This window comes from Giraffa tippelskirchi, chromosome 10 (genome assembly GCF_054371585.1).
Source record: "Giraffa tippelskirchi isolate mGirTip1 chromosome 10, T2T-mGirTip1v1.2.pri, whole genome shotgun sequence".
NCBI lineage: Eukaryota > Metazoa > Chordata > Mammalia > Artiodactyla > Giraffidae > Giraffa > Giraffa tippelskirchi.
This window is the reverse complement of record NC_137284.1, coordinates 119,330,108-119,358,106: the sequence shown is the minus strand read 5'-3', so window position 1 is coordinate 119,358,106 and position 27,999 is coordinate 119,330,108. Positions and strand designations below refer to the sequence as shown.

General features: G+C 37.8%; 1 protein-coding gene across 2 annotated transcripts; it reads right to left on the bottom strand.

Annotated features, from left to right (window-relative positions):
- Nucleotides 1-27,999, bottom strand: STEAP2 (STEAP2 metalloreductase). Of its 2 annotated transcripts, none has more exons than XM_081534008.1 (5): nucleotides 27,653-27,999; nucleotides 13,712-14,236; nucleotides 10,743-11,270; nucleotides 7,675-7,839; nucleotides 1-167 (listed from the first exon to the last, which is right to left on the bottom strand). In XM_081534008.1, exons 2-5 carry the CDS (start codon nucleotides 14,201-14,203, stop codon nucleotides 90-92), a joined length of 1,263 nt encoding a protein of 420 aa, XP_081390134.1. In that variant the 5' UTR covers nucleotides 14,204-14,236; nucleotides 27,653-27,999; the 3' UTR covers nucleotides 1-89. The 2 variants fall into 2 exon arrangements, with proteins under 2 accessions (XP_081390134.1, XP_081390133.1); XM_081534007.1 differs by lacking the exon at nucleotides 1-167 and adding an exon at nucleotides 2,997-5,686.

Below are 27,999 nucleotides of genomic sequence, written 5' to 3'. Positions count from 1 at the left end.
TTGCACCTCTACATCTCACTGGTCCACACTCAGTCACAAATGAAGACTTAACTGTGAGGGCTGTTGAGGAATGTGATAGGCAGCAGCTTTTAAAGTGGGGCAACTAGACACAGGGAGACAATTTCCAGTCCCCCTTTAGACTCAGTATCTGCAAAACTATGAAAGACCTTTAAAGAAAATAAGAGAATCATCCTTGGAGTTGGCAATTTGGAAATCATTTAAAAAAACACCTGCTTTGATCATTTATATTAGCCCATCTAGACATTGGGAGAATCCAAATAATCTGCCCTAATTTTGGATGACTGCATGATGTTAATCCAATGATTTGGGAAATTAAAAAAAAAAAATCTGTTCAGTAGTCCTCCCCTTATCCACAGGGGATGTTTCAAGACCCCCAGTGGATGCCTGAAACCACAAATAGTACCAAACTCTATATATACTATGCTTTTTTCCCCATACACACATACCTGTGACAGAGTTTAACTTATAAATTAGGCACAGTAAGAGATTACAACAAAATACAAATAATAAAATGGAAAGATTATAACAAAATACTGTAGCAAAAGTTATGTGAATGTAGTCTGTCTCTCTCAAAATCTCTTATTGTATATAATGCCTTTTCCATCTTAACTAAGCACTTGTCACACACTGTATAACTTGTAGTATGAAGTGCAATGTAAAACTAGCACGAATTTCTTTTTCCTTCTTCACAGTTTCATAGATAGGAGATTCATTTTTACCATATATCCTAGCAACCTCAGGATACAATTTTTTTTTCTTTCCTTATTAAGTCCAAAACTTTCACCATTTCACTTGGAGGGGACACTTTACAACTTACCTTTGACATATCTGAATTCCTAGCATCACTACCCTTGTACTTCAGGACCATTATTAAGTAAAATAAGAATTACAAGCACTGCATTACCACAACAGCCAATCTGATAACCAAGACAGCTACCAAGTAACTAAGGGGAAGGACATACTGAACAGAGGGCTGATTCATGTCCTAGGCCAGCTGGAGGGGGAACACCCAAGATCTCACTATGCTGTTCAGAATGGCACACAATTTAAAAGTTATGAGCTGTTTATTTTTAGAATTTTTCCATCTAATATTTTCAGACCATGGTTGATTGTGAGTAACTGAAATCACAGAAAATGAAACCGTGGTAGGGGGGACTACGTGTGTACGTGTATTCAGCTAAACTAAATGTTTTTTAGTAACATATTGACAGAATCTCTGAATATTAGCACTTTAGAGGTTTGCTTAAAAGAAAATTGAAGAACCTATTTGTTCCTATAAAATTCACTGTTCAAAAGTATGAACAAATTGTTTCCACTAAAATTATTACAGTTTCATTTAGAGCAATTACATATACTAATATGTATCAGAATTTGCTTTAGTGGCTTATAAACAACTGAAGGTGGAGCAGCTCATTTTCATGACAACACATCACAAATATAAATCTTAACACCAGGCTCAGGTTATTATACCATGTGTTACACTACTTTAAGTCATTAACTTACAAAATAATTTCAATGCAACATTTTAGGTTGTTTAAATACTTATTTCAAAACAGAGATTTTATAGACTGACACAGGTTCAGTGTTCACAGTATTCCTAAAGAAATATTTATGAATTACACTGATGGCACTTTGTTTAAAACATCACATAAGAAACTTTAAATTTCACAAATAAAAACTTTTTGGCAGGGGGAACCTCTATGTACAGAATTTTTTATGAAATAGTTTAATGGCAAAAGGCAATTAAAAATAATTAAGATTCTATCACATTAATAAGAGATAAACAATAAAAAAATTGTATATGATATATTCTCGAAAGCCCTTTTACACAAATAATTTTCATAATTTCACTGTAAGGATGAATATATATTAGGCTACTATTAGCAAATTAATTTTGAAAGTAAAATCCCGTAATCAACTCAAAATTATGCTAATTTATAAGAAATTAATCAGGTAGTTTAACATTGGAGCTCATTAACCAATCCCATATGTAGCACAAAATAATTATCTCTGATAAATACCTATAAATATAATTTATTCATACTTTAAAATACTTCAAAATTTAAATAAAAATCTCTACCTGTAGACAATCTAGGCTAATTTCCATATATGATCTGAAAAATATATGCTAACATGAATATATTCCTATTTAAACATGATTTTAAATATCCTTAACAGAGGAGACATGAAATCTGTGCATAAAAGCTAGGTAGCATGATTCAGTCCAATAATTAATTTCCTCTTAGGAAAAAAATTAATTATTTTGCATAGGATTAAAACTAGGGCTTCCCATGTGGCTCAGCTGGTAAAGAATCCATCTGCAATGCGGGAGACCTGGGTTCGATCCCTGGGTTGGGAAGATCCCCTGGAGAAGGGAAAGCTACCCACTCCAGTGTACTGGTCTGGAGAATTCCATGGACCCTATAGTCCATGGGGTCGCAAAGAGTCGGAAACGACTGAGCAACTTTCACTTTTGCTTTCAAAACTAGACATATTTTCTACATTCTTATAATTTTCTCAGGGACACTTCTCAAAATATAGTTTAGGAAAAACAAGCCTCCTGCTTTAAAGTTCCCACTACTTTCTCATATCTAGCAAGAGCAAAATTCAATCATACTTCTGAGGTCAGAGTAATGATTTCTAAAGAATGATTATGAGAAATGATGATTAAGAAAAGTAATCAGGTAGGAAATAGCAGTTAAAAGTTATTTAAGTAAAGCAATTAAAAGTCAGTATTTTTCCACTTTTAGAAAAGCTTTTAAACATTTAGAATTATAATGAACATATTACACTTGGGCTTCCCTGGTGGATCAGTGGTAAAGAATCCACCTGCCAATGTTGGATCCATGGGTCAGAAAGATCCCCTGGAGAAGGAAATGGTAACCCACTCCAGTATTCTTGCCTGGGAAATCTCATAAACAGAGGAGCCTGGCAGGCTACAGTCCATGGGGTTGCAAAGAGTCAGACATGGCTTAGTGACTGAACACACACATATTATATTTATTATAAAACTTCAAAATTATATCAGCTTTGTAGTACTGAAAAGAAGATATTACCATTTCAAACAACCGTTACATCTTATATGCATTTCATGAACTTCACTTTTTCATATTTTCAAAGGCCCCATTTATCTGTAATAGTGATAATTTTATCTTATTAGCTAATTAATATATACATGCAACAATATAAATATACTTCAATAGTAATCTAAGTTTTAAAAATATTTCACTGTATTTTCACATTAACTGGTGAAAGCATGGGCTTAAAGGGCGTGGAACTGAAGGGACAAGAAATTATTACAAATATGTAGTTAATTTCACAAGTCCACTATATAGTTTATAGGTATTACCTTAAAGTTATCACCCAACTGAATCCCTGCTGAGAACTAACAAGTAAATGATTATCAAGAGGGAAAGGCTACAATTAAAATGAAAAGCTCAATTAAAAAGTACAAGTTACTAAAATTCACCAAGAAGAGAACATCAGAGAATCATGGGCAGTTTACCAAACTGAGATGATATGGTGGTAGGGAGTGAGCCATTGGTGGGAAAGGGAGCTTCTACTGAGTACAAGTCCTTTTCTTTTTGGCAGCTGGTTTCAGTAGAACCTTTCTGGGTAAGTTTTAAAATGTTAGAATTTCAGGAAGAGGAATACATATCATTGTATCTTCTCTGCAACTTTCTGTTTTAATGAAGGAAGAGCAAATGGGGGGAAATATAGGACTTTCTAACCAAAGTATGAACAAAATGCGATTTTAATGTGGAATGTCAGCACTGAAAAATTTCATGAATAATTTGTATGATTCTATGTCTCTAGAGTAGATTCATAATTAACCCACTCATCTAAATATCCTTCATACCTGCAAACTGCTCCCTAACGAATGGCTGAGCAGGCAGGAGTACGTCTCAAGAACAGAGAAAGAGATGACCATCTACAGGGATTTTTTAAGACTGTAGGACCTCTGCTGTTAACTACTACTACAGTCCTATCTCTACTGGAGTCCCTTACTGCATAAAGAGGTGTATGGACTGCCATCGATCTCTAGGGTCCTGTTCCAGGCAAGATTCTTTCCTAGGGTAAGTGTGAATTATATCTGCAAGCAAGGATAAATTTACAATTATATCTTCACGTATCTCTTGACACCCACGACACACTGTAAAGAATGTCAGTGCCTTTACACCAAAGAGGAAGCATCTAGATTGGAATGCATGGGGATGGGGCAGGGGCCATATAGCTTAGTGGCTAAAACAGTAGCCTTTGAAATATGACTGCCTGGACTTGAATACTAGCTCTGGTTCTCACTAACTGCATGACCTTGAGCAAATTACTTAACTTTTCTATTCTCCATCCAGTATCCTTATATGTAAAATGAGGATAATAACCACCTCTGTCAAGGGGTTGTTGTAAGTACTATATGGGAAAATACAAGTAAAGTGCTTAGAACAGTGCCTGGCATGTTATAATCCCTTAATGAATGTCAGTAAAATCCTATATCATTCAGAGTATGACTGGCTAAGGTGCAACAGCAAAAATCAGCTGATAAACAACTACTTGTATGTAAACTTAACACTTTCCCTCTAACTAGAAATAATTATAAGATTCCCAGGATTGGTATTATATTAGAAAAATCAGTTTGGGAGGCCATATATTACTGTCTTCTCCCTGATCAGTATATTAATATGCAAATAAAACTGCTCTGCAACAAGATAAAGAATAAAACTTTTCATGAGGTATACATTATCAGTATATATTTCATGTCTACAATGTGTTTTAAGTATAATTTCAAGTTCAATTTGTCTCTTTAATTTGTGTTTGCTCACAAATCACATTGGTTCAAACCCTATCTTAAGAAAGAAACATAGGGATGTTAACATATACCCTTACCTAGATGCTAACCTAACGTGTCCTTTCTTAAAAATAATGCATGTTATGCATTTCTATTTCTTAAGCTGAATAATAATCAGAATCTTACTTAAGCTTCAGGAAAAAATATTCATCACATTATATTAAAACTTAAAGTTCTGCTGGTTTGCACAGTTTTTTTTTTAACATTATGTTGTATCTATACTATTGACTACAAATATTTCTGCCTGATTATGGAATAAAGTTTATTAAAATAACAATAGCATTACAATTGTACAAAATAAAACATACCTATGTTTCAACATAAATTGACTACAAAAATTTGTATTGGCAAAATGTGACATTAGGGAAAACAAATTTGAAGAAAATTCTACCATTAATTCAGTTGAGATCTCATTGAACAGGTTTCAGCCCACAGCAGTTTGACAGTGCACTTGCAAGTGAAGATAAAGGAAGTCATAAAAATAATGGCATGAGGAGAACTTCATACAGCAGCAGGGAGCACCATTTATCATCACATTACTGTAACCCTCTCTGGTGAGAGATGAGGAACTGCTTCTCCAATACCTTCTTCTAGAAATTGGCTCTTTTCCCAGCCCTTTTTAATTCTCTTTAGCTTTTGGCTTATACATGGAAGGAGTAAAACAATCTTACCCAGAATTACAATTGAGGGCAAAACAAGAGCAAGAACAAAGTTTGGTGGTGTATAAAACCTGTAGTACTCTTCTTCAAAAGCTCGTTTCCATCCATAAATCAAAACATGGAAAGTACTTATGAGCAGAGCTACATATCCAAGGGTAGACTTGGGACAGGGGAAGAAGAAAAAGAAACAGAAGAAGCAAAATTATTCAAACTCATAAATTAATCCATCCAGATATACTATGTTTATATTTTGAAAACACAACTTTATCTTAAATTATTGAGTTACTCTGTTATCTACTGCATTAAACAATTTTAATATTTTCATATATTTCTTACACATTTATATGCACACTTTGTTTTACACAAAGAAGGCCACATTGCATATATTCTAATATTCTGACTATTTATCACATCTAGAATCTTTCCTCATGTCATTAAACATGAAAACATGAGTTTAATTTAAAAGGTATTCTACTGAATGGATGTGCTATAGTTTACCTAACCATTCCTTTTTGTTGATCAGTTACTGCTTTTTTACCTTCTTCAACTATTATATAATGTCACTTTAAGCCCTTTTTTATATTTTGGTTTAGTTCCTTAGAATTGATTTCTAATAGTAGGATTACTGGTCAAAACATCTGGCTTTTCCTTAAGGATACTGATAAAAACTGGAAAACTTCTTTTAAAGGTTATCCACATTTCTACCAGTTGTGTATATTTTTAAAAATGTATGTGTGTGTATATATATTATATATACTATATATATAATATAGTACATATATTATATATGTAATACATGTATACATATATACACATGTATATAATTAAATGCTAAAGAGCATTCTCATAGGTATAGACACATATAGCTGAAGATAAATATGAAAAATCTTATAGTATTAAAGTGTAACATAAAAAGCATTTCAAATGGTTTTACTGATCATATTGAATGAGATTATAAGAGTATTTTGTTAAAAAGTTTACAGTTTAAAAATCGAGAAGTTCAGCATTTTGGGTTCCCTATATTATATTTAATTGTTTATTTGAGACATGGTCTATGTTACACAAAATGTAGCACTCTATCAGCATAATAATGTAATGTCTAACATCACTGGGGAAGGATTAACTCTCTAGCAGAAAATTGTTATGCTTGCAATTACTCATCTAAATTTATTATGATACTTTGCACCTGTCTAGCACCTTTTATCGGAGGGCCTTCTATTTCTTTTCAGGTGGGATTAAACCAGCAGTTGGGAAAATATTCACATTTTATTTCCCTCAAAAAGGAAAAATTAATTTAGATGAGGGATAGGCCCTTATTCTGAATGAGGTTTTTAGACCACTTAAAAAAAAAAACACACAAGCAAATAGGCAAACAACAAAACCCCAAAACAACCAAAAGTTAGTGTACCACCAGATGCCACTCATCTGCATATTGTGCTATAAACTATTTGGATACAACCAATACTGGTTTTATGATAATTTAGGTAGGGTCTAAATTTGAATTATATATTTTTAAAATATGCAAATTCATTAAATAGCTATTACCAGAGAAAGTGAATGTTTAACTTATACAACAAATGTTATTTTGAAATCCCTCATACACATATGTATACAAATGCACCAAATACATATACTAACAAGATTCATAAGGCTGGTTCCTTGTCATAATCCATTAACCTAGTTTTGTTACTGCTTGTGTTTGTGTATATACACACATTTCCTTTAAAATATTCAGACTGAGCTTCTCTCCACTTGAATTACAACTAATGAAACTTTTCTAGACAGATTAAGATGACAGAATATAAAATAAGTCTCCATTGAGTTGGTCAATAATAAATTGACTTTGGTATTAAATTTGATCTAAGCTGACTCACCTCCCACTTTCTATTCCTTTTTAAAATAACCTTTATCTATAACATAGTAGGCAGTGCTATCAAAACCTTCCAGTAAAGTCCTGTACTGGTCTTTTAGTAACTAAACCAGAATGGTCCTAAGCTGGCCTCTAGCAGCATATATTCCACGAGATACTTGCATAAACAGCAGTCCCAGAGGCATTCTTTCATAAGGAACTTATTTAAAATTTAACTGTACTTAACTGTAATTAAAATTCTGTACCACCCATCCCCTCACCAAACAAACACCACGTACCTGAATGAAACTGAATTCCCTCCAGTTTAAAGCATTGCTCACTGAAGGGATAGAGGTGACTGCCAGGAGGGAAAGTAAGCCAAGGCTCATTATGCCAAAGGAAATATACATTTCAATTCTCCAGACTTCTTCCTCGTTCCAAGAGTTTTCAATATTTGCATGAACCTAACAAGAAAGCAAATGTGAATTTCCTTTGTTTGGTAGAACATTAACTGATTCAGCACAGAGTTCACTCTTGGCCTAAGAATATGTCATATACAGACATATTTAAGTTGCACTAATTCAATTTAATGAACTGTTATGGAGAACCTATTACTGGATGGTATTTGTTCCAGGTGTGTGTGAAAGAGAAGAGAGAGTTCAACAAAAAGAGGACTAAGGTCCTCTCCTTCCTCACCCATGTGTGATAAGGGTAGTTGACACATTTGTAATACATCATGCTGACATGGACTCTGGAGTCACAACACTGTGAAATACTGAGTGGCTGGTTCCAGAGGGAGACTAAAAAGTAGTGGCAGTTAGTTTTCCGGTACTTTTAAAAGTTGGTTTCAACTTGGTTGAATATTCTGGCCTTAGTTCAACTTAGAATCCAAGCAGGGGATTTCTAAACTTTGTGCTTTCCTTTCTCACAGAATATTTATATGTTGATTTACCTCTTTCATCTTACCTTCTTTTCCCCAGGAAGCTGAAATTGCCCTGAGGATAAAGCCCTACGGAGCACAAATATTTATCTACTTGAATGACCTCATTAATATACTTTTCAACTGTCTAGTTGTCTCATTCAGTACTTTTCCAAATGTCTTCCGCTTACATTGATAATGCACATATAATCAAGCCAGTCTTTTAACTCTGAATATGTCGGATTCTGCATAGGAACTACTTTTAGAATTGTCTGTTTACATGCAAACAATATAATTAGAGTATAAATCAAGGTTTGGATTCCTTGGGTTGATGCTTTGATCTAGTCAAGGAAAGCAGGTTCTAACATAATACCAGCTTGACTTTTTGTCCACTTCCAGGTAACCAAAATGAAGTTTAGTTCAGGTAACCATACCTGAACCATACCAGGTAACCATACCTGAAGTTTAAAAAAAAGAGAGAAAAGCTATTTCTTAGCCACTAGTTCACTGAAGCAATCAATACCAACATTCTGAAAGAAGCCACAGAGCTCCTCTGTGGAGAACAGGTTCTTACTATCTCATTGGGCCTCTATACAATGATACAGAGTAACAACATACCCTAGTATAGGGAGACTACAACCTGTATCTATCTATTAATAGCTGCCCTCCCAATTCACCCCTTCCTCCCATGAGTATGTTTTTTGAGTGTCTACAATGTGTCAGGCACAGTTCCAGGCATTAGGCATATATCAGTAAGCAAAATGGACAAAGACTCCTCCTCTTGTGAACTTACATTCTGATGAGACAAGGCAGAGAACAGTAAATAAAGAACACAAAGTGTGTTAGAAGGTGGAAAATACTATTGAACAAAGAGAAGGTATAGCAAGGGAAGTAGGAGAGGCTGGGAGTACCAGGGCTGAGTCAGAAGCAAGTGGCAGAACGTAAAACAGTGTCCAATGAGGGCCTCGCTGAGGAGATAAGGACTTGATGGAAAAAAATTTCACATTCTGAAGTATGGGGAAGTCATTCTGGCTCATACATGATTTGGTTTGAACTTTATAACTAAGAACAGCCTGTCTTATGTACAAACATACATTGTACATCAGCTTTACCATTAAAAAAAAAGAATGCTGCCCACCATCAAGTTTTACAAAGGGTTTAATCACAATCCATTGTCAGTTCACAATGAGCTATGAGGAGACTTCAGGAGGAAAACAGAAGGGTGAGGCTTTCTGAGCTATGCAATATTGGCCCCTGGATAGTTAAGATGCATACCTCTGGAAGAATTTCAATGACCCCAGATTCCTGCATCTTCCAATACATAGAAAAACACTGAAATTATTAACTTGAAATATCTGTTCTTTGTGATTAGCAGTAATCCTTTATCAACGATGTATGCTTGACCACACTTATTTCCTAGCTAAAAAATTCATATACATTCTGGCTCTTTCCATGCCTCTTCAGAGCAGTCCCCTCAGAGCTACTGAGAGGATGTTTCCCAGGTTATAGTCTTCAGCTTGGTGTGGATAAAACTCTCTTCTAATCTGATTATTGATTGATTATTATTTGTTTCAACAAATTGAAGACTTGAAGGAGGTGAGGAAGCTGGTAGAGTAGATATCAAAGCCTTACCATTCATTTAAGTGAAGTGGTTTTTAGAGAAAATGGCTTAAAGAACATCAATCTAGTAATTTTTTTTTCAAATTATTTTAGGTTTTATTGTTGAAACAAGTGTAATTACTGGATGCTACACACTTGGACCATAATGCTTTGTTTCCTTATAAAATGCAAAAGCTCTTACACATTTGTTTGGTATACTGTGCTCAACTTTCACTGAAAAATGCTACATCAAAGAGCTTCAATGAAACCCCTGATATTTACTGAATGGAAATTGTTGAGGAAAATCATAGTCTATGCCATCATCAAGCCAATTCCATGAGGCTCTCCCTGAGATTTTCTTTAAGAGTTAAGTGCTAGAAAAGCTTCACCTGAGGAACCAGTACCTTTCTTGCTTTTTGATAACAAAAACCAGCAATCCTGACTTGCTATTATTTTTTATATTTTCACTAGGCTTAATTTTATTGTATGTGTTTACTAAAAGCTGCCTTATTATTTCACAGAACATGGCCAATTATAAAATAATTAACTGATGCTAAAAGTAATCACTTCAGTTATAACAAAAAAGGAAAATAAAACCCAACTCTCCACTTCTCTGCTTTATTCTGCAGAGAAAGGGATGACAGAAGCTTTAACTATAAATTATTCTGAATTAGCCATATAATTCTTATGCAAAAACCTTGTTTAAAGAATAATTCCCCTCCCTAAATATATCAACATTTCTATTACAAAGTATGTAAAGTTTTACACTATTTTAAATCTTAGTTTTTACAAATTTATACTAATCAAGTATTTTACTAGCATCAGATAAATATCAAACATGCTCCATACCTGCTGATAAGCCATGTTGAGAAACAAGTATCTCTCTGACCTTCTCATTGGTAAGCAGAGGCTGTAGGCAACATGGACCGAAGCGAAGAAAAAGCTTAATAATCCAAGCTGTTTTCTACACTGTAACCAGGTCTCCAACCACGGTGGAAATCTCCTATACTTGGTGCCATAATAAAGCTGATAAGCAGCTGCCAGGAGACCTGCCAGGTAGACCAGGGACAACAAAGTAATGGCAACTATGGGCAAGGTCTTATTCACAATCTCAATAGGAATCTTGTAAAAGTCACTCTGCTGGTTTCTAGCATAGGGATGAATCACATCTCTGACAAAAGAATAAAGAAAGAAAAATGTGGCCAGGCTTATGGCTACCACCACTGGCCCTCTCCAGAGAGTAAACAGTCGCAGGGGTAAATTTTCAATCTCCCTGGCTGATGATAATGATCCCAAGTCAACGGGAATGAAATTCAATTGACGGGCAAGTTCAATAACCTGTTGTCGAGCTTGAATATTATTGCTGCATATATAAACCTGTGGGAAAAAACCAGAAGACTCATCATTACTATCGTTGCTTATAAAAATGGTAACAATCACATGCTCCATTTAATCTATGGAGCATCATGTATGATGACCTTGAGTGATACAAAAAACTAAGGTAATAAAGCATTTGTTAATTTATTAATCTATTTATTTATAGGTTAAGACAGTATTGTAAAAACACAACAAAGTGCTCGCTAGCTTCGATGACATGAAATGAAAATGCAGAAAAATCTAGTGTGAACCTGGGACCAAGTCCTCAGGGGAAGGGAGGCAGAAGGAAAGATTTCTAAACCAAGTGCTTCTGAACAGATAAGGTAAGGTCTTCTCTTCAGTAGTCTAGGTGGAATTCAAGCTGCTGGCCGTGCCCCTCCCCCATCCAGCTTGCACACTCCTGCAGGGTGTGGGCTGGGGCTGGTTCTCCAGGCTTTGGTGGACAGCTTAGCTCTAGGACTGCAGTGATTCTGCCAAGCAGAGTGATTGCAAGCAATGCCCTTTATGGCTATTCAGCAAGGGAAAAGATGAGTATGCTGAATGAGCATGAAATGGTTGAATTTGCAATTAAAACTTCTAAATTATGTCATGATGCTATACTATTTATAAAATTTACCTTCTGGCTTAGAAACCAATTCACCAAAACCATGGATAATCTCAGGTATATTACTTCATTGGTCAGAATTATGAAATTCTTTCATCTTTAAATGAGGATAATATATTTGGTGGGGGGAAATGGCATTATTAGGCTTAGTTAATTTAAATAGTAAAAGTAACTGCTGTTTGATGTGATCAAGATCAGTAGGGGTGAGGGTGGGCTTTCAAGCTACCAAATACTCTTATATATTGTAATATGGTTGAGAAGTCAACAAATATTTGTTGAACAACAAGTTCATGCTGGAGTGAAATTGGATTAGTGTTAGAAAAAGTTTGCTGTAAAATCGCTGTGTGATGTTCAGGGAAAACAAATTCCTAAATATATCCCTGAAGATGTTTATATAAGTGCTCTGAAACAGACCACACTGAAATTCTTGCCTGCTAAACCTAGTTATATAATGGAAAGAATGTAGACTTCTAAGAATCATTAATTTTATCTAACATTAGCCATTTAAATGAAAAAGTCTATACTGCTAGAACTTCTAAAATGGAACAGTGAAAGTAGAGAAATATATATCAAAGAAATAAAGAAAAGCATTCTCAGTTTATTACAGGTGTGACAATGGTGAATTAAACTTTTTTATTTAATTCATTGAGGAAAAACACTAAAAATTATAAAACTTTATAGTTTACCTAAAAGAATAAATCAAACATATGTAAAGGCATAAGAACTACAAGATACAAATGAAACTCTTTCTGTATTTCACACTGAACAATCTCTTGTTCCATAATTTAGTTGAATATTAAAATTATCACTAATATGAGCAAAGGATTAAATTCAGGTTTATCTCTAATTTACTTGATCTATCGCTGAACCTTGGTGGATATGCAAAAAAAAAAAAAAAAGGCTTCAGAACAGGCTTCAGAACAGTCTCTAGGAAAGTATATATTCTTTTACTAGGTCTTCCAAATTAAACACCTGAAAATGAATAGTTATCATGACTCTCATATGCAGCATGCTGTGCTGTGCTGTGCTTTAGTTACTCAGTCACGTCTGACTCCTTGTGACCCCATGGACTCTCGCCAGCCAGGCTCCTCTGTCCATGGGAATTCTCCATGCAAGAATACTGGAGTGGGTTGCCATGCCATCCTCCAGGGGATCTTCCCCACCCAGGTATCGAAACCATGTATTTGGTGTCTCCCGCATTTCAGGCAGATTCTTTACTGCTGAGCCACCGGGGAAGCATGATATGCAGCATACAGTGATGTAAATACTTGAATTTATTTTCTAAGACATCTAATCAACTGTCTTTATGGGCAAAAATAATAAAAGTATTTTATCATCTTGCTCCATTATAATGCACAACTACACTTTTGAAAGATTTTTAAGGTGCACTACTCTATGTGTTTACTTATAAAAGCAGAGATGGAACACTGTTTATCAAATAGGCAAACACTGTTTACGTCTTTTTGTTTGCAAAGAAGGAAGAGGAAGGAAGAAAGGGTGGGAGGAAGAGAGGCAAAGAAAAAAGACATGTTTGCGATCGTTTTTAATTTTTGAGGAAGTAAGAAGATGGCACATTATTCATCTACAAACTTTGTCTTTTTCTTCAATTAGCTGATTATGATAAGAAAGTTCAAGTTATTTTCTCAACTTTTTACATCATTTTGAGGATAGAAATATGTCCGTACAAGGTCAGGACACGAATCTTCAGGAGCTCATACATAGTTTTCAAAATGATAATCATGGGAGAGCATCAGAATTCGTTTTTTAGGTGTATATTTGTCTACCTATTTAAGTATAAAATACCAGCTAAATAAGAATAAAATGTAAAAACACATACCTGCCGACTGGCATCCTTAGGTCCTAACTGAAGTGCCCAAGCCGAGATAACATTAAATCCTTTCACAATCAAGGAGTCCGGGAATAATGAAGCCAAATATTCTGCATTGGATTCTGGGTATTGGTTTACCCTCATATTATTGCTCACATCAATCAGGATTTTACCCACAAGCAGATGTCTCAGGTCCCACAGGGAGGTATAATGTTCTCTATGTATAGCAACAAATATTATATTTGTTTTTATTAGAGCATCTTCATGGTGAGTGACATCTACTACATGAGGAAAAAATTCAGAAGCAAACTTAGGATTTCTGCTTCCTATTACCACATGATAGCCACATCTAATAAGTCGAATGGTCAGGGATTTGGCAAAATCCCCACTTCCGATTACACCCACAGTGACCTTCCTTGCATCTTTGATACCATTTATCCCATTAGGCAAAAAAGTTTCGGTAAGACTCTTAGGGCTTCCCATCATGGAGATCGATTCCATGATATGGACTCTTCCAAGATCACCAGGGATATCCTAGGGGAGAGAAAATAAAGCACTCATCAATTACTTATTACCAAACATGAATACACTTTTAGATGTTATAACAACATCCCTGTTTCTAGAGGTAAAACAATCTGGCAAGCTATACAACATCAAACACCACAAGACACAATTTGTAAGCCAGAAATGGATCTCGAAATAGAAAAATGAACTGTCACAAAGTTGATGTGCTAAATTGGAGCTTCTCCAATTTTAATGTGCATTTGAATCATCTGAGAATCTCGTTAAAACGCAGATTCTGATTCAGTAAGTCTGGAGTGAGGCCCAAGATTTCTAATAAGGTGATGCCCATGTTGCTGGTCTGTGGGGCCCCTCTTTGAACAGCAAGGCTTTAGAGCACAAAAGGAAAGAGTGAAGTTTTCAGCAAGTGAGAACTTTTTAAAAAACACAGTTGCAACCAGTGTGAAAATTCAGTTTCTCAGCAGACCAGAGGCAGCAAAGTCAGAAATGCCACTAGAGGTAAAGAAAGACTGTGACAATACATCATAGCTCATGAGACAAGAGAAGACAGACAAACAATAGTAAAACCCAAAGAACCATTTATAACCCCAAACTGTCTAGAGTCATTTGGGACTACCTCAGTAGCTAGTAAGTAGCTAATAAGGGGTTTATTATTAAATGAGAGTAAGCTAAATCAGCTACTAAAAAAAATGAAATCTGGGGTTTACCATTTTCAGAAAAGTAGCCATCAAAATATAATAAATAATTAATTAAATACTATAGACTTTTATCATCTACCTTATGTCTCATTAACTTATCATTGAGAAAGTTTTCCCGTATAAAGGGGGTTAGTAATATGTTTATGGTCTTAAATTACACAATACTTATGAAATCCTTTTGTTCCCTTTTTTTGCATCAGTTGCCTTGAATATAATGCAGTTATTTTTTCCAGAAAAAATTCTGTCAAATTCTTTTCTTAGTGACTAATACCTGGAAAGTTCATATTTGTAGTAACTTGCTCAAGCATACTAATCAGATGGCCATGGATCAGTGTCACTGTCGGGTCTGAATGAAAAACACTCTTCCATTTTATCTGCAATGTCCAATTTCTTTTATACTAACAGCAGATGTGGATCTCTTCAGAGAACTTAATGGATTTTACAGGAACAGGTGGAATGTTTTTAAAAAACATGTTTTTCTGGTTTTTACTAACTGGAATTTGAAATTACTGGAGCCAGGAAAATTCAACTTTTTACCTTAGAAATGGAACATGTTCAATTACTCCAAATATATCAGTAAATTAATCTTTAGAAAGATAATAATATTACCTGATACTCATATAGCACACATTGTGTGCCAGCTCTGTGCTTTACAGATTAACTGACTGCCTCCTCACAACTACCCTATGAGATAGGTACTAATATTGTCATGCCCATTTTGCAGATGAAAAAACTGATACATGCAGAAAATAATTTGTACAAGGTCACAAAAGAGAAACTAGAGGAACCAGGATTAGAACCCAGACAGTCTAGCAAGGTATGTGTCATTTGGGTGCCTGTAAGGAATTAAAGAAAGATATGGGGGCAGTGGCAAGGTGGAAGAGAGATGGTTGTGTTCATATTAGTATATTCTCCTTCTTCAGCCATGTCATTGCTCCTTAGCATTACCTAGTCATCTCAATGTCTAACTTGGGTCCCGGGAAAGGAGAAAACTCACTATTTTTTAATCTATTACATGTTTCATTTCACACTTTTCAAGTTATAAGGTGTGGTAATTATTTGCTTTTCCTTGGGGTGATCCTACACACCCTGAAAAGCGGGGGCGGTGGGGGGAGTGTCAGAGGCACCAAGGTGGTACAAAACTGTCAGCATCCTCCGAGAGATATTCCTGGCTATTTAGACAATCAGGAGCAGTTAAAGAAACCAGAAGTAATTAAGTCAACGCTCATTTCATTCAACAATTCAAGGTGAACTGACTGACCTACCCCTAGTCATATGTATTATCTAAGGGTAAAAAGAGTTACTAGATTCTCACACAGGAAACCAAGTTTCCTATATCCCAGTCTCAAGTTCTTCTGAGTAGAGATCATAGCATCTCCCAAAATGTAAGAAGTGTAAAATCTTTAAATCCAAGATTCATGATGATCAAGACCTTTTCAAATGAAAACAAAAATAAAACAGTATCACTGATCTACTTATTTTACAAAGTAAGTTCAAACCCCTTCTATACATCAGAATGTGAACAAGTAAAAATACATTAGGGCCTAATAATGTCACCTGTGGGTACGTCATAATACCATGTATCTTATACATATTAATAGATGACTCTGTCCTAACATGTCTGGGCCTTATTCATATTGTATTTCTAATGGCAAGTTTTAACTGAATCCTTTAATAGTATGACTGCCTATAAACAGAAGTTGGTCTAATAAATGAGACTCTTCTCATCAAAGTTTTAAGTAATGTAAAAGCATTCATGAGAAAGAAAAACAACTTTTAATGGATTTGAGAGATGGATTATTTGTATACTGCTGAAAGCATATGATAATGGCACATACTATTTCATAGTTTGCAATATTTTCACATATATTACCTTATTTAATTCTCAGATGGCTGTGAAGTACATATTATGCCCATCTTAAAGATGAGGAAACAGAGACTTAGAGAACTTTAGCAATTTATCAAAGACAGTGCACTTTGTAGTTAACACAACTCAGCTTCACATATAAGTCTTTTGACCTCTGCTAATTCTAACAGTGCAGTGCAATCATTGTATGGGATATCCTAAAACTATATAGATCACCAAAAGTCACCCATTAGTTTTATTCTCCAAAAGAAATACTAACTCTAAATAAAGTATGAATCATAGCTCAGATGGAGAAGGCAATGGCAACCCACTCCAGTATTCTTGCCTGGAAAATCCCATGGATGGAGGAGCCTGGTGGGCTGCAGTCTATGGGGTGACTAGGAGTCGGACACGACTGAGTGACTTCCCTTTCACTTTTCACTTTCATGCATTGGAGAAGGAAATGGCAACCCACACCAGTGTTCTTGCCTGGAGAATCCCAGGGATGGGGGAGCCTGGTGGGCTGCCGTCTCTGGGGTCGCACAGAGTCAGACACGACTGAAGCGACTTAGCAGCAGCAGCAGCAGCATAGCTCAGATAGTTTTAGGTAAACCCAAAGCTATAAAGTGGGCAAACTCCGGGAGATAGTGAGGGACAGGGAGACCTGGTGTGCTGTAGTCCATGGGGTTGCAAAGAGTTGGACATGACTTAGAACTAACTGAACAACAATGACAAAGCTATATAGTTAGGATTTATAGCTATTAATCAATCAGTCACCAGTAAATCCAAATTTGAGATCAAAACCAACCAAAGACCTAACTTTATTAATACTACAAAAGAAAAACATGATTGATTGCTGGGTAATTCTTGAAGAACCCCCAGGCAGCAACCCATTTTCTGTGGGGGCACTGCAAACACCATGAAGGTATATACTACTTCTAGAGGGGAGGAAAAAAGAGCCCAGAAGTATGTGTGGGTCCTGTGGAACTCACCAGTACATAGACCTAAAAAGCACCTCCTCTCCACAAACTATGGGTGCTGAGACACTGGAGTAAAAATCTCATGAATCTCTTTTCCATTCTGTAAGCCATCATTTTGGATAACCTAGTTAACAGCTGAGCTGAAGTTTACAATTGTGATGTCCATAAAAAATGGGGTTATAAGGGACTTTCCTTAGTCCAGTGGCTCAGACTCTGAGCTCCCAATGCAGGGGCCCTGGGTTCAATCCCTGGTCAGGGAACTAGATCCCACATGCCACAACTAAGATCCTGCGCAGTGAAATAAATAAATATTTTTTTTAATGGGGTTATAAGAAGTGAATAATGTCAACAGCTGAAAAAGGTTTACCTATTTACAAATTAAGAGTCATAAATACCTTACATTGTACATTTCCACTGACAAGGAGTGATGCAACTATACTCTAAAGGCAGATCTGTTTTTCTGTGGTCCAGCATGAATTTATTCAGGCCACTGTGTACTTTGCACAGAAGAGATAAAGAAGAGAAGCACAGCGTTTACACTTAAGTTTACATTCCATTTAAGAAAAGACAAGATATACTTGGATTAAAAAGCAAGAGAAAGAAAAACAAACTCATATCAGCATATAATTGAGAATTAGATTGTATGATCAGGGCATAGTTATTCTAGAAAATCAGGGAGAGAAAAGTATCACATGGTGTCTCCTTACCTCATATCATTCTATATATATGAATTGTACTTGCAAAATAATCTCAAAATTACACAGAATGTTTCAAGGGAGGTATACTACAGGCTCATTCTAGCTTAAAACCTTAAGGACCCAAAATTAAATTTGGCTTTCTGTAACCTTACTTTCAAAGTACTCCCAAATATGAAGTTATCACTGGTCAACAGCAATTAAAAAGTATGGAATTTTTCTTAAAATTATTCAATTTGCCAAACTGTCCTTTCCTCTGAGAATATATCTTTACTAACTTTAGGGGGTCAAAAATGTCTGTTTTTCATAAAAGGATAGTGATAAAAGTTGTTTGAGTTGGCAGTCCTATATAGATCCTCTCCCCTCCTTTTTATTTTACTGGAAACTCTTACATAAAAGTGTTCCTTAAGCCTTTTGGAGAGAAAACCTTTCTGGGGAGGAGGAGAAAGCACCCTGGACAAGTTCCCTGCTGTTGGAGATGTCTGCTTAATCCTCAGATGATATATCAAATATCCCCATCTAATTTTCTGTAACTAGAGATTTTACTATCATGATCTTTGGGTTGCAAACACATAACAAAAATAAGCATAAAACCCAATTGTTTATGGGCTTCTCTTGTGGTTCAGCTGGTAAAGAATCCACCTGCAATGTGGGAGACCTGGGTTCGATCTCTGGGTTGGGAAGATCCCCTGGAGAAGGGAAAGGTTACCAACTCCAGTATTCTGGCTTGGAGAAGTCCATGGCCATGGACTGTATAGTCCATGGGGTTGCAAAGAGTCGGACACAACTGAGTGATTTTCACTTTCACTTTCAACTGTTTACAACAATAAAGAATTTCTTTGAGGGAAGAGGTGGGGTCTTTTTTTTAGGCTTTCATTTTTTGGAAGCAATTTGTAAGTCCTTTAGAGAAGCCCAGAAGCAAAGCTGCAATTCTGCTTGAAAAATCAGAATGTGATTTCTTAACACAGGGGTTGTCCAAGTATGGTCCCTGAACCAGCAGCATCAGCAGTACTGGGAACTGGTTAGAAATGTGAATTCTTAGGCACTATCCCAGACCTCCTAAATCAGAAACCCTGGGGGTGGAGCCCAGCAATCTGTTATAAAAAGTCCTCAGGTGGTTCTGATGAACATTAAAGTTTGAGAATAACTGCCATAATGTAATGCAGTCCAACCACTATTCACCATTTGAATATTAAAATCTAGTTAAGTCAGTTGATTAAATTCTTTCAGCTGAAACTCTTGGGTAATTTGTATGCATCCTCATTTAAAAATCATTCTCTCAAAATTATGAAACAGTAATTTTATTAAAACTATGCAGATTTATACTTTGAAATTCTGTTTATAAACTATGGTAATTAGAAATGATTCATTAATATGTCATACTTGGATCTGAGTGTCTTTTTGTGTTCATGTTTTCTAGAACCAACTGAAGAATTTTCAGAAAAGAAATATAATAGCATTATAGCAAAAGCTTAACTAACTCCAAGCCTTCCAGACTTTTCAAATAACCTGAATTTTAATGAGATATTCAAAATTACAAGTAACTCTCAAAATATTTCCTAGGCTTAATATGTACTCAATGTATACCTTTATATGGGTATGATTTTATGATATTTCTAGGTCCTAAATGACCAACACAAAACTTTATGTTTATTATGTTGAAATTACTAGGGTAAGAAAGCAGTCTAATTCATGGTAGGAAGATTTTAAACAAAAAGCTTTCTGGTTAAATTTAGGTTAGTCTAGAAATTCAATTTTAAAAATGTATTGCCCAACAACTTCAGTTGATAAAAATATTTTAGGATCTTCTTCAATAAATTAAAGCAACAACATCCTTCTAAGACCTCCCTACCCACCAACTTTTCCTCTATGTTTAGGCCACGGAAGATGCTATACACATCCTTCCATCCATTTTTAAGAAAGCCTGTTACATCAAGCCCAGTCAGGGGTCTTGTGCATACCTGGACTCTCATAGCAATGCAAATTGAATGACAAGGGGGTATGTCATATTCCCAAATGAAGCTAGGAACAGCAGGTTATATCATCGCTGATATAATCTCCCCATTTTATAACGTGCTGCAGATTGTACTTTGAGACAAGGACACCTATGTCTGGTGATAGTGGTTTAGTCACTAAGTCGTGTCCAACTCTTGTGACCCCATGGGCTGTGGCCCGCCAAGCTCCTCTGTTCATGGAATTTTTCCAGGCAAGAATAGTGGAGTGGGTTGCCATTTCCTTCTCCAGGGGATCTTCCTGACTCAGGGATCGAACCTGGGTCTTCTGAATTACAGGCAGATTCTTTACTGACTGAGCCACTAGAGAAGCCCACACCTATGTTTACTGGCTAGCAAATACAAGTTTTCCTGTGTTGTAGCAACTTATAAATAAATAATCTTCTATGAAAGGCCTAGCACTCTAGCCTCTACACAAACCTGTTTCCCCTTTCAATGCCATACCATAAACAGGTTAGAAAAGGCACCAGTGCCCACTGGGTAGTGAACTGTAGGGATCTCTGATGATTGACATAAATTTATTTATTTATTTATGACATCAATTTAGAAATCTGTCCACAGCCAAAGGTCATAAGGATACTCACCATCCATCCCCAACCATTCCCCCATCCAATGTCTTGTTGAGCCTGATCCACCAGGCATTCAGCCATGTATTAACACCTCAGTGACACAAAACAAGTACTGGCTTCTTGGTCTTCTAAACAATATGATGAAATTATAAATATTGAAGCATATATAGCAACTAAAAAAAGCTTTATGGAGGTGTAATTTACATATCATGAAATCTACCCATTTAAAGTGTATAAATTAATGATTTTCAGTATATTTACAGTTATGTAACCATCACAACAATCCAGTTTTAGAACATTCCCACCAGCAATAACTGTTATTACTCAAATTTTAATAAAAACTTGCTGAGAGCATATGCTTTTTTTTTTTTAACTAGTATATGCTTCTTTTAAAAAAATCCTTCTTCCTGTAATGTCCTAAACATCCCACTGGCTTTCACACAGCAGATTGTGGCCTGACTTTTGCTGATTCTGCTTGGTACTATGGGTATAATAGAGGCACCTACTACTTAGCTTAAGTGGAGAGGCAGAATCTCAGTCTCAGAGCTGCCTCTTCCCACAACTGAGAACAAGCTTCTAAAGCAGTGGTTCTCAACTCCAGCTGCACCCTCCAGTGACCTGAGGAGCTTTACCACATAGTGATACCCAGTCACCACCACCCCTGAATCCCAGATTTGTATTTAATTAGTCTAAGATTCTGCCTGAATTTTTTAAGAGATTTTGTCATCAGGATTTTAAAAGGTATCCTTAGGTGCTTTAATTCGCAGCCAAGATTGACAACCACACACTTATTTGGGTATTTGGAGATAACAGATATGGCTTTTTGATGCTCAGTTACATTTCTTTTCACATTGTTGTTTGTAATAATGAAAAATAACCCTAGCAAGAGACTAACAGCGGCCCCTGCATGCTGGAAGCTGGAGAACGCAGCCCTTTCCCTTGCAGGCTCTGAGCTGTCTCAGAAGGTCCACTCACTATTTTGCAATTTCCTCTCTTCATTTTTTGGAAAGGACAGTGCTATTCCTTAAAATGTGTCATCCCACCACACAGCATACTTTGTTCCTGTTATTTCATAACGTTCAAAATTCAGAGTGTTCCAGTAAGAGTGTCTCTTCTGTCTGACTAGGGGCTTCTCTCCTCAATTCTTTAGGCATCATAGGTTCCACTGACCTGAGCAGACAAAGGTTTCCAGGTGGACCGATTATCAAGCTTTAATGTGGGCAGGATCACCTGAGGATCTTGCTACAATGCACATTCTGATTTTCTAGGTCTGGAGGAGGCTTGAGAGCCTGCCTTTCTCCCAAGCCCCCAGGTGATACCCATGGTCCTAGTTCATGTGCCCGACTTGGACTAGCATGGCCCTAGAGTTTCTCTACCTTTTCTTTTGATCTTATTTACAGGTGATACAGACTAAATAAGTGAGAAGACTATGGCATTTATAGAAAGTTTTGTTTATGTGGTGTCAAGGAGAAAGAATAGGCCCAGGCTTCTGAAATCATCTTGTTATTATGAATTTCAGTTTCCTTTGTTAAAACAAAAAAGTTGTACTTGACTCTGCAGTCCTTTCCAACCTAAAATTCTTTTGTTTCTAAGACTAATAGCTATATAATAATGGGAATTGCTAGCTTATATTTAACACTTTAAATTGTGAGCTTTATTTAACTGTATGATTTAAGTAGTACACAGGTTCCTTGAAATTTCAAGGTCACAGTTTTCCTGAGTGGACCTTTGACTTGATGTATGCATTTAATCCCTGAAGTATGTTGTTTAGTCGCCAAGTTATGTCCAACTCTTTGCGACCCCATGGACTGCAGCACACCAGGCTTCCCTGTCCCTCACCACCTCCTGGAGGTTGCCCAAGTTCACGTCCATTGAATCGGTGATGCCATCCAACCATCCCATCCTCTGTTGTCCTCTTCTCCTTCTGCCTTCAGTCTTTCCCAGCATCAGGCTCTTTTCCAGGGAGTCAGTTGTTCACATCAGGTAGCCAAAGAATTGGAGCTTCTACATCAGTCCTTCCAATGAGTATTCAGGGTTGATTTCCTTTAGGATTGACTGGTTTGATCTCCTTGCTGTCCAAGGGACTCTCAAGAGTCTTCTCCAGCACCACAGTTCAAGAGCATCAATTCTTTGGTCTTCAGCCTTCAACCTATCAGCCTTCTTTATGGTCCAACTCTCACATCCATACATGACTACTGGAAAGACCATAGCCTTGACTATACACACCTTTGTTGGCAAGGTGATGTCTTTGCTTTTTAATACACTGTCTAGGTTTGTCATAGTTTTCCTTCCAAGAAGCAATTGTCTTCTAATTTTTGGCTGCAGTCACCATCCACGGTGATTTTAGAGCCCAAGAAGAAGAAATTTGTCACTGCTTCCACCTGAAGTATGTTATCAAGCTAAGAGAATTCTATTACACTCAGATACATCACCTCCTAAGCTTTTCAATTTAGAGGAGTTTCCTTGATATTCCTCTGGCTGAATGGCAGCTGTTGTGCTATATTAATTTTATAAAACAGAACCGCAGTTGTTTCACAAACATCTAGAACAGTAATTGTTGGATGATAATAACTCTGAAAGGACTGTTTTCTCAGAGATCTTGACGACTTTCAAAGCCTGCTGATTTGGATGTGTTACCAAGAAAAGGTAATCCTTTGGGACCAGGCAATGAGGTTGGTGTATTTTTTTACTTTGCAGGCTACACTGAACCTTTCTTCTTCTGTCCTGCAAACCCCAAGCTCCTTTGAAGCTCATGGAAAAATTTAACATCCTCTCCCTATGACTTCCCTGGTGGCTCAGAGGTTAACGCGTCTGCCTCCAATGCGGGAGACCTGGGTTCGATCCCTGGGTCGGGAAGATCCCCTGGAGAAGGAAATGGCAAACCACTCCAGTATTCTTGCCTGGAGAATCCCATGGACGGAGGAGCCTGGCAGGCTACAGTCCACGGGGTCGCAAAGAGTCGGACACAACTGAGCGACTTTCCTTCCTTCCCAATGCTCACTGCTATCATCTACTGATTTCTGGCTTATTCATTATTACTAGTGACTTTGGCCCCCAATACTAATACAGTCTTCCTCTCTACCCCAGCAGTTGTCATGTCCACCACTTGAAATGGATGAACCATTCAATCTCATGGCTTCATTTCCTTCATCTAAGGCAACGAATCTTTGCCTCCACCTCACCTCAGATATATCCAAGCACTATCTCTTGGCCTTCCAATAATTTAGTCAAATACTCACACTGATAATTCCAGATAGCAGGAGAAATCTGATCTGTTTACTATATTCTCACTCTACTGGTTTCTTTACCAATTCTAGATTTCACAGTGTGTATTTATCATTACTCACTTAAAAAGATGGACTCTCTAAATGTTTATTACCCTACCCAAACTACTTATATGTTGAAATCCTAACTCCCAGTGTGAGGGTGTTAGTATGCACAGCCTTTGGGAGGGGATTAGGTCACAAGGGTGGAACCCTTATCAACAGGATAAAATAGAGCCCAGAGAGCTCTTTTCCCATCTGCCATATGAGGTCACAGAGAGAAGTCTATGAACCAGGAAGTGGGCCCCTACCAGATTGAACCTTCTGGTGTCTTGATCTGGGACTTGCCAGCCTCCAAAACTGTGAGAAATAAACGTCTGTGGCTTAAGCTACCCAGGCAGTGGTATTCTGTTATAGTTCCTTTCCATCGCATCCACTTGGTAAATCTCTAGTTGTGGAAGAACCCAGCTATCCATTTTCACTGTTATCTGTACTCAAGTTGGTGAAAGGTGCTAAAGAAAAATCTGAAAACTCAGTTCACCTTAAATTCACCATCATCAATCTCACCTATCAAAGGACAGTCTATCCATTTCTGGCCTGGACACCATCGCTTTTCTCCTTCCAAGCAGCTTTTGTTATGATCTCCTCAGAGACATCTCAAACTTAACAGGTTCAAAATGAAACAGCTTTTTCTACTCAGATCTATTCACATTCATCCAAATTTTCTCCTCTCATTAATGATATCATTACCCACTATTTGGGCTTCCCTGGTAGCTGAGGGGGTAAAGAATACTCCCGCAAAGCAGGATACGTGGGTTCGATCCCTGGGTCAGGAAAATCCCCTAGAGAAGGGAATGGCTACCCACTCTAGTATTCTTGCCTGGAAAACCCCATGGACAGAGGAGCCTGGCAGGTTACAGTCCATGGGGTTGCAAAAAGTCAGACACAACTGAGCAACTAAGCACACATAGCCATCATTTGGTGAAGCCAGAAATCTAGAAGTGAACTTCAAGTCCTTGCTTTCCCTCACCCTTAACGTAAAATCCAACACCCATTTCTGTTTTCCAAAATATTTCTTAAAAATCTCTCTCCAATGACACCAGCTTAATCCAAGTCTCTTTCATCTTTCACCTGAACTCTGCAGACATTTTCTACTGGGTCTCTCTACTTATTTCTTTGCTTCTTTTCCAAACCATTCTCCAGGTAGCAGCTAAGATTGTCTTAAAATGTAGATCAAATGATATCTTTCACCTCCTTAAAAATCAATGGCCTCGTGTTGCATTTTGAACTACAGTCACCTTCCTGACCTACAGGTTTCCCAGGTGGAGGCAGCAGTGGTAAAGAATCCGCCTGCCAATTCAGAAGACATGGGTTCAACCCCTGGGTCAGGCAGATCCCCTGGAGAAGAAAATAGTAATCCACTCGACTATTCTTGCCTGGAAAATTCCATGGACAGAGGAGCCTGGCCGGTTATAGTCCATGGGGCCACAAAGAGTTGGACATAATTCAGCCCTCACTCACACACCTTTCTGACTTAAATGAACCTGACCTGAAGGCTCTGAATGGACTAGCCCCAGTATAACTCTTCAATATCATCCTGTATGACTGTTCCTCCCTATGTTCCAGTCACAGAATCCTTTTCTTGAAGTAGAAAAGACCAATCACTTCCCCATCCTATGAACAGGCTATCATGTCTCTTCAGTAAAATGATTCACTCCAATTGTGTTTTGTTTTGAGCCCCTGTTAAGTTTCCTTTCTTATGTAGTTATTCTTTACTCATTACTATTTTCCTGACCGGAAAATCAGTTCCCTGAGGGTAGAACCATGTTTGTCTTGTCCATCACCCCCTCCACATTCTCTGACACATAGTACATAAGAATACAATAAATATTCTTCCTTGTCAAATGCATCCAAAAATATCATGGACAAAAGAGATGTAATAGGTCTCCAGATAAGATCCCTCATTTTGCTGATGAAGGCAGCAAGCCCACAGGCCCAAAGCGGGTGATATATCAATGTCATAGTTAAGTCAATGTCATGGTTACTGGCTGAACACAGAATAAATGCATCTCCCCGATGCCCTGAATGTGTTCTTCACTGAAACTGCAGTATTAAAATATAATTATGCTCACTCACTATAAGTCTGTTTTCCATGTCACCAGACAATAAAAAGTGATCTGGATATATAGCCTTTCATTTCCTTTCTGCACAATTAGCTCAATTCATCATTACTGATATTGTCTCACTCCCTCAACACCTCTCCATCCCCTACCCCCTCACACTCCTCCCTCCAAGTCTGACCAGCTAAGACAAAGAAACTGTAGCCTTTCAAATTATGTTTCTAAATATCCTGCAAAATCTCTAGGATGGGTATTTTTCTTCTGCAAAGAAACAAGGGAAACAGCTGCAGACTAAAAAACAATAGAGACTTAGAGAAAGAAAAAATAAATAAATGGAGATCAACAGGACGAAGAAATAATATAGGTGAAAAAAACTGTGTGGGTGTGGCGGGGATGTGGTTTGCAGAGAACTAAAAAGGTTCCCAGCGCGGGGGTTGTTAGCAGGACTAGAATCCAATCAAAGTCAAGAGAGTGGGGGTGGGGCAGGAGTTGAAATTCTATTTCTCCCACTTTCAAGGTGATGAGTGATAATTAACTATGACCTGGAATAAGTTTTTCCATCTAAAAAATGCACTGCCTGAGGAACTAAAACTGACACCAATCCTTCTCCAAGGCAGTGAGGAATAATTGGAAATCTCTCGACAAAAATTCTCTTTATCTCTCTGCTCTATTTTAAGAGCAAGATTTTTAGGCCATAATTTTCAACAAGTTTTGGCTGTGGCTGAATACAGGGCTCAGATAATTTAGGACACTCAAAGAAGAGGCCAATTACTTTCTAACACATAATGAATGGCCTAAACACACCAGGGTCACATCATTGGGCAATAAACAAAATGACTACTAGAAAGATATACACGTTCGCAAAGCAGCGCTGCCGGATCTTCAGTGAAATACGCTGCAGGAACCTAAAGTGGCTAGAAGAGTATCAGGCAGGCTCAGGTAACCTGTCCGTCCTTTCCCTTCGTTCCCTTGGGGCACATCCTACCCGGGACTGTCTCTCCTGGCCTCCTTTCTCCCGGGCCCAACCAACCCCAGGACTTTTTGGGAGCTCAGGGAAGTAGGAGACGGAATCCGCGGAACAGACTCCCTTCCCATTCCCTGCCTCAAGGTACCAGGCAATCAGGAAGCTCAGAGCGGACGCCGCAGAATCCTGGGAAAGAGGCATGCAGCGCTTGGCACCGACCGCATCTTGACCCCCAACTCTGCAGCCGCCACTGCGTCTGGCGCTCTCCCCAACAGACTCACCTCCGTGCCCTCCGCGCCGGGCAGGGGAGGGCTTCGCAGCTCTCGCCAGCAGTGCCGATTTCCCGGGGGCCTCCCCGGGCTCTAGGGCCTAGGGACCGTGCCTCCGGCTGGCGGCTTCAGGGTGGCTGCAGCTGCGGTCGCGCTCCGGCAGCTTCCCCGCCTCCCCAAGCTGGATCGCGCAGGGCTGGGGAGCACGGAGAGGAGGGAGGGAGGGAGAGAGGGAGCAGGAAGGGAGGCGTGCGGAGGCCGGCCTCGCAAGACCCACCGCTAGGGGCTGAGCGCAGGGAGCGCGCAGAGCGCGGAGCGGGACCGGGAACGCCTAGCCGGCTAGGTGGGAGAGCTGAGGC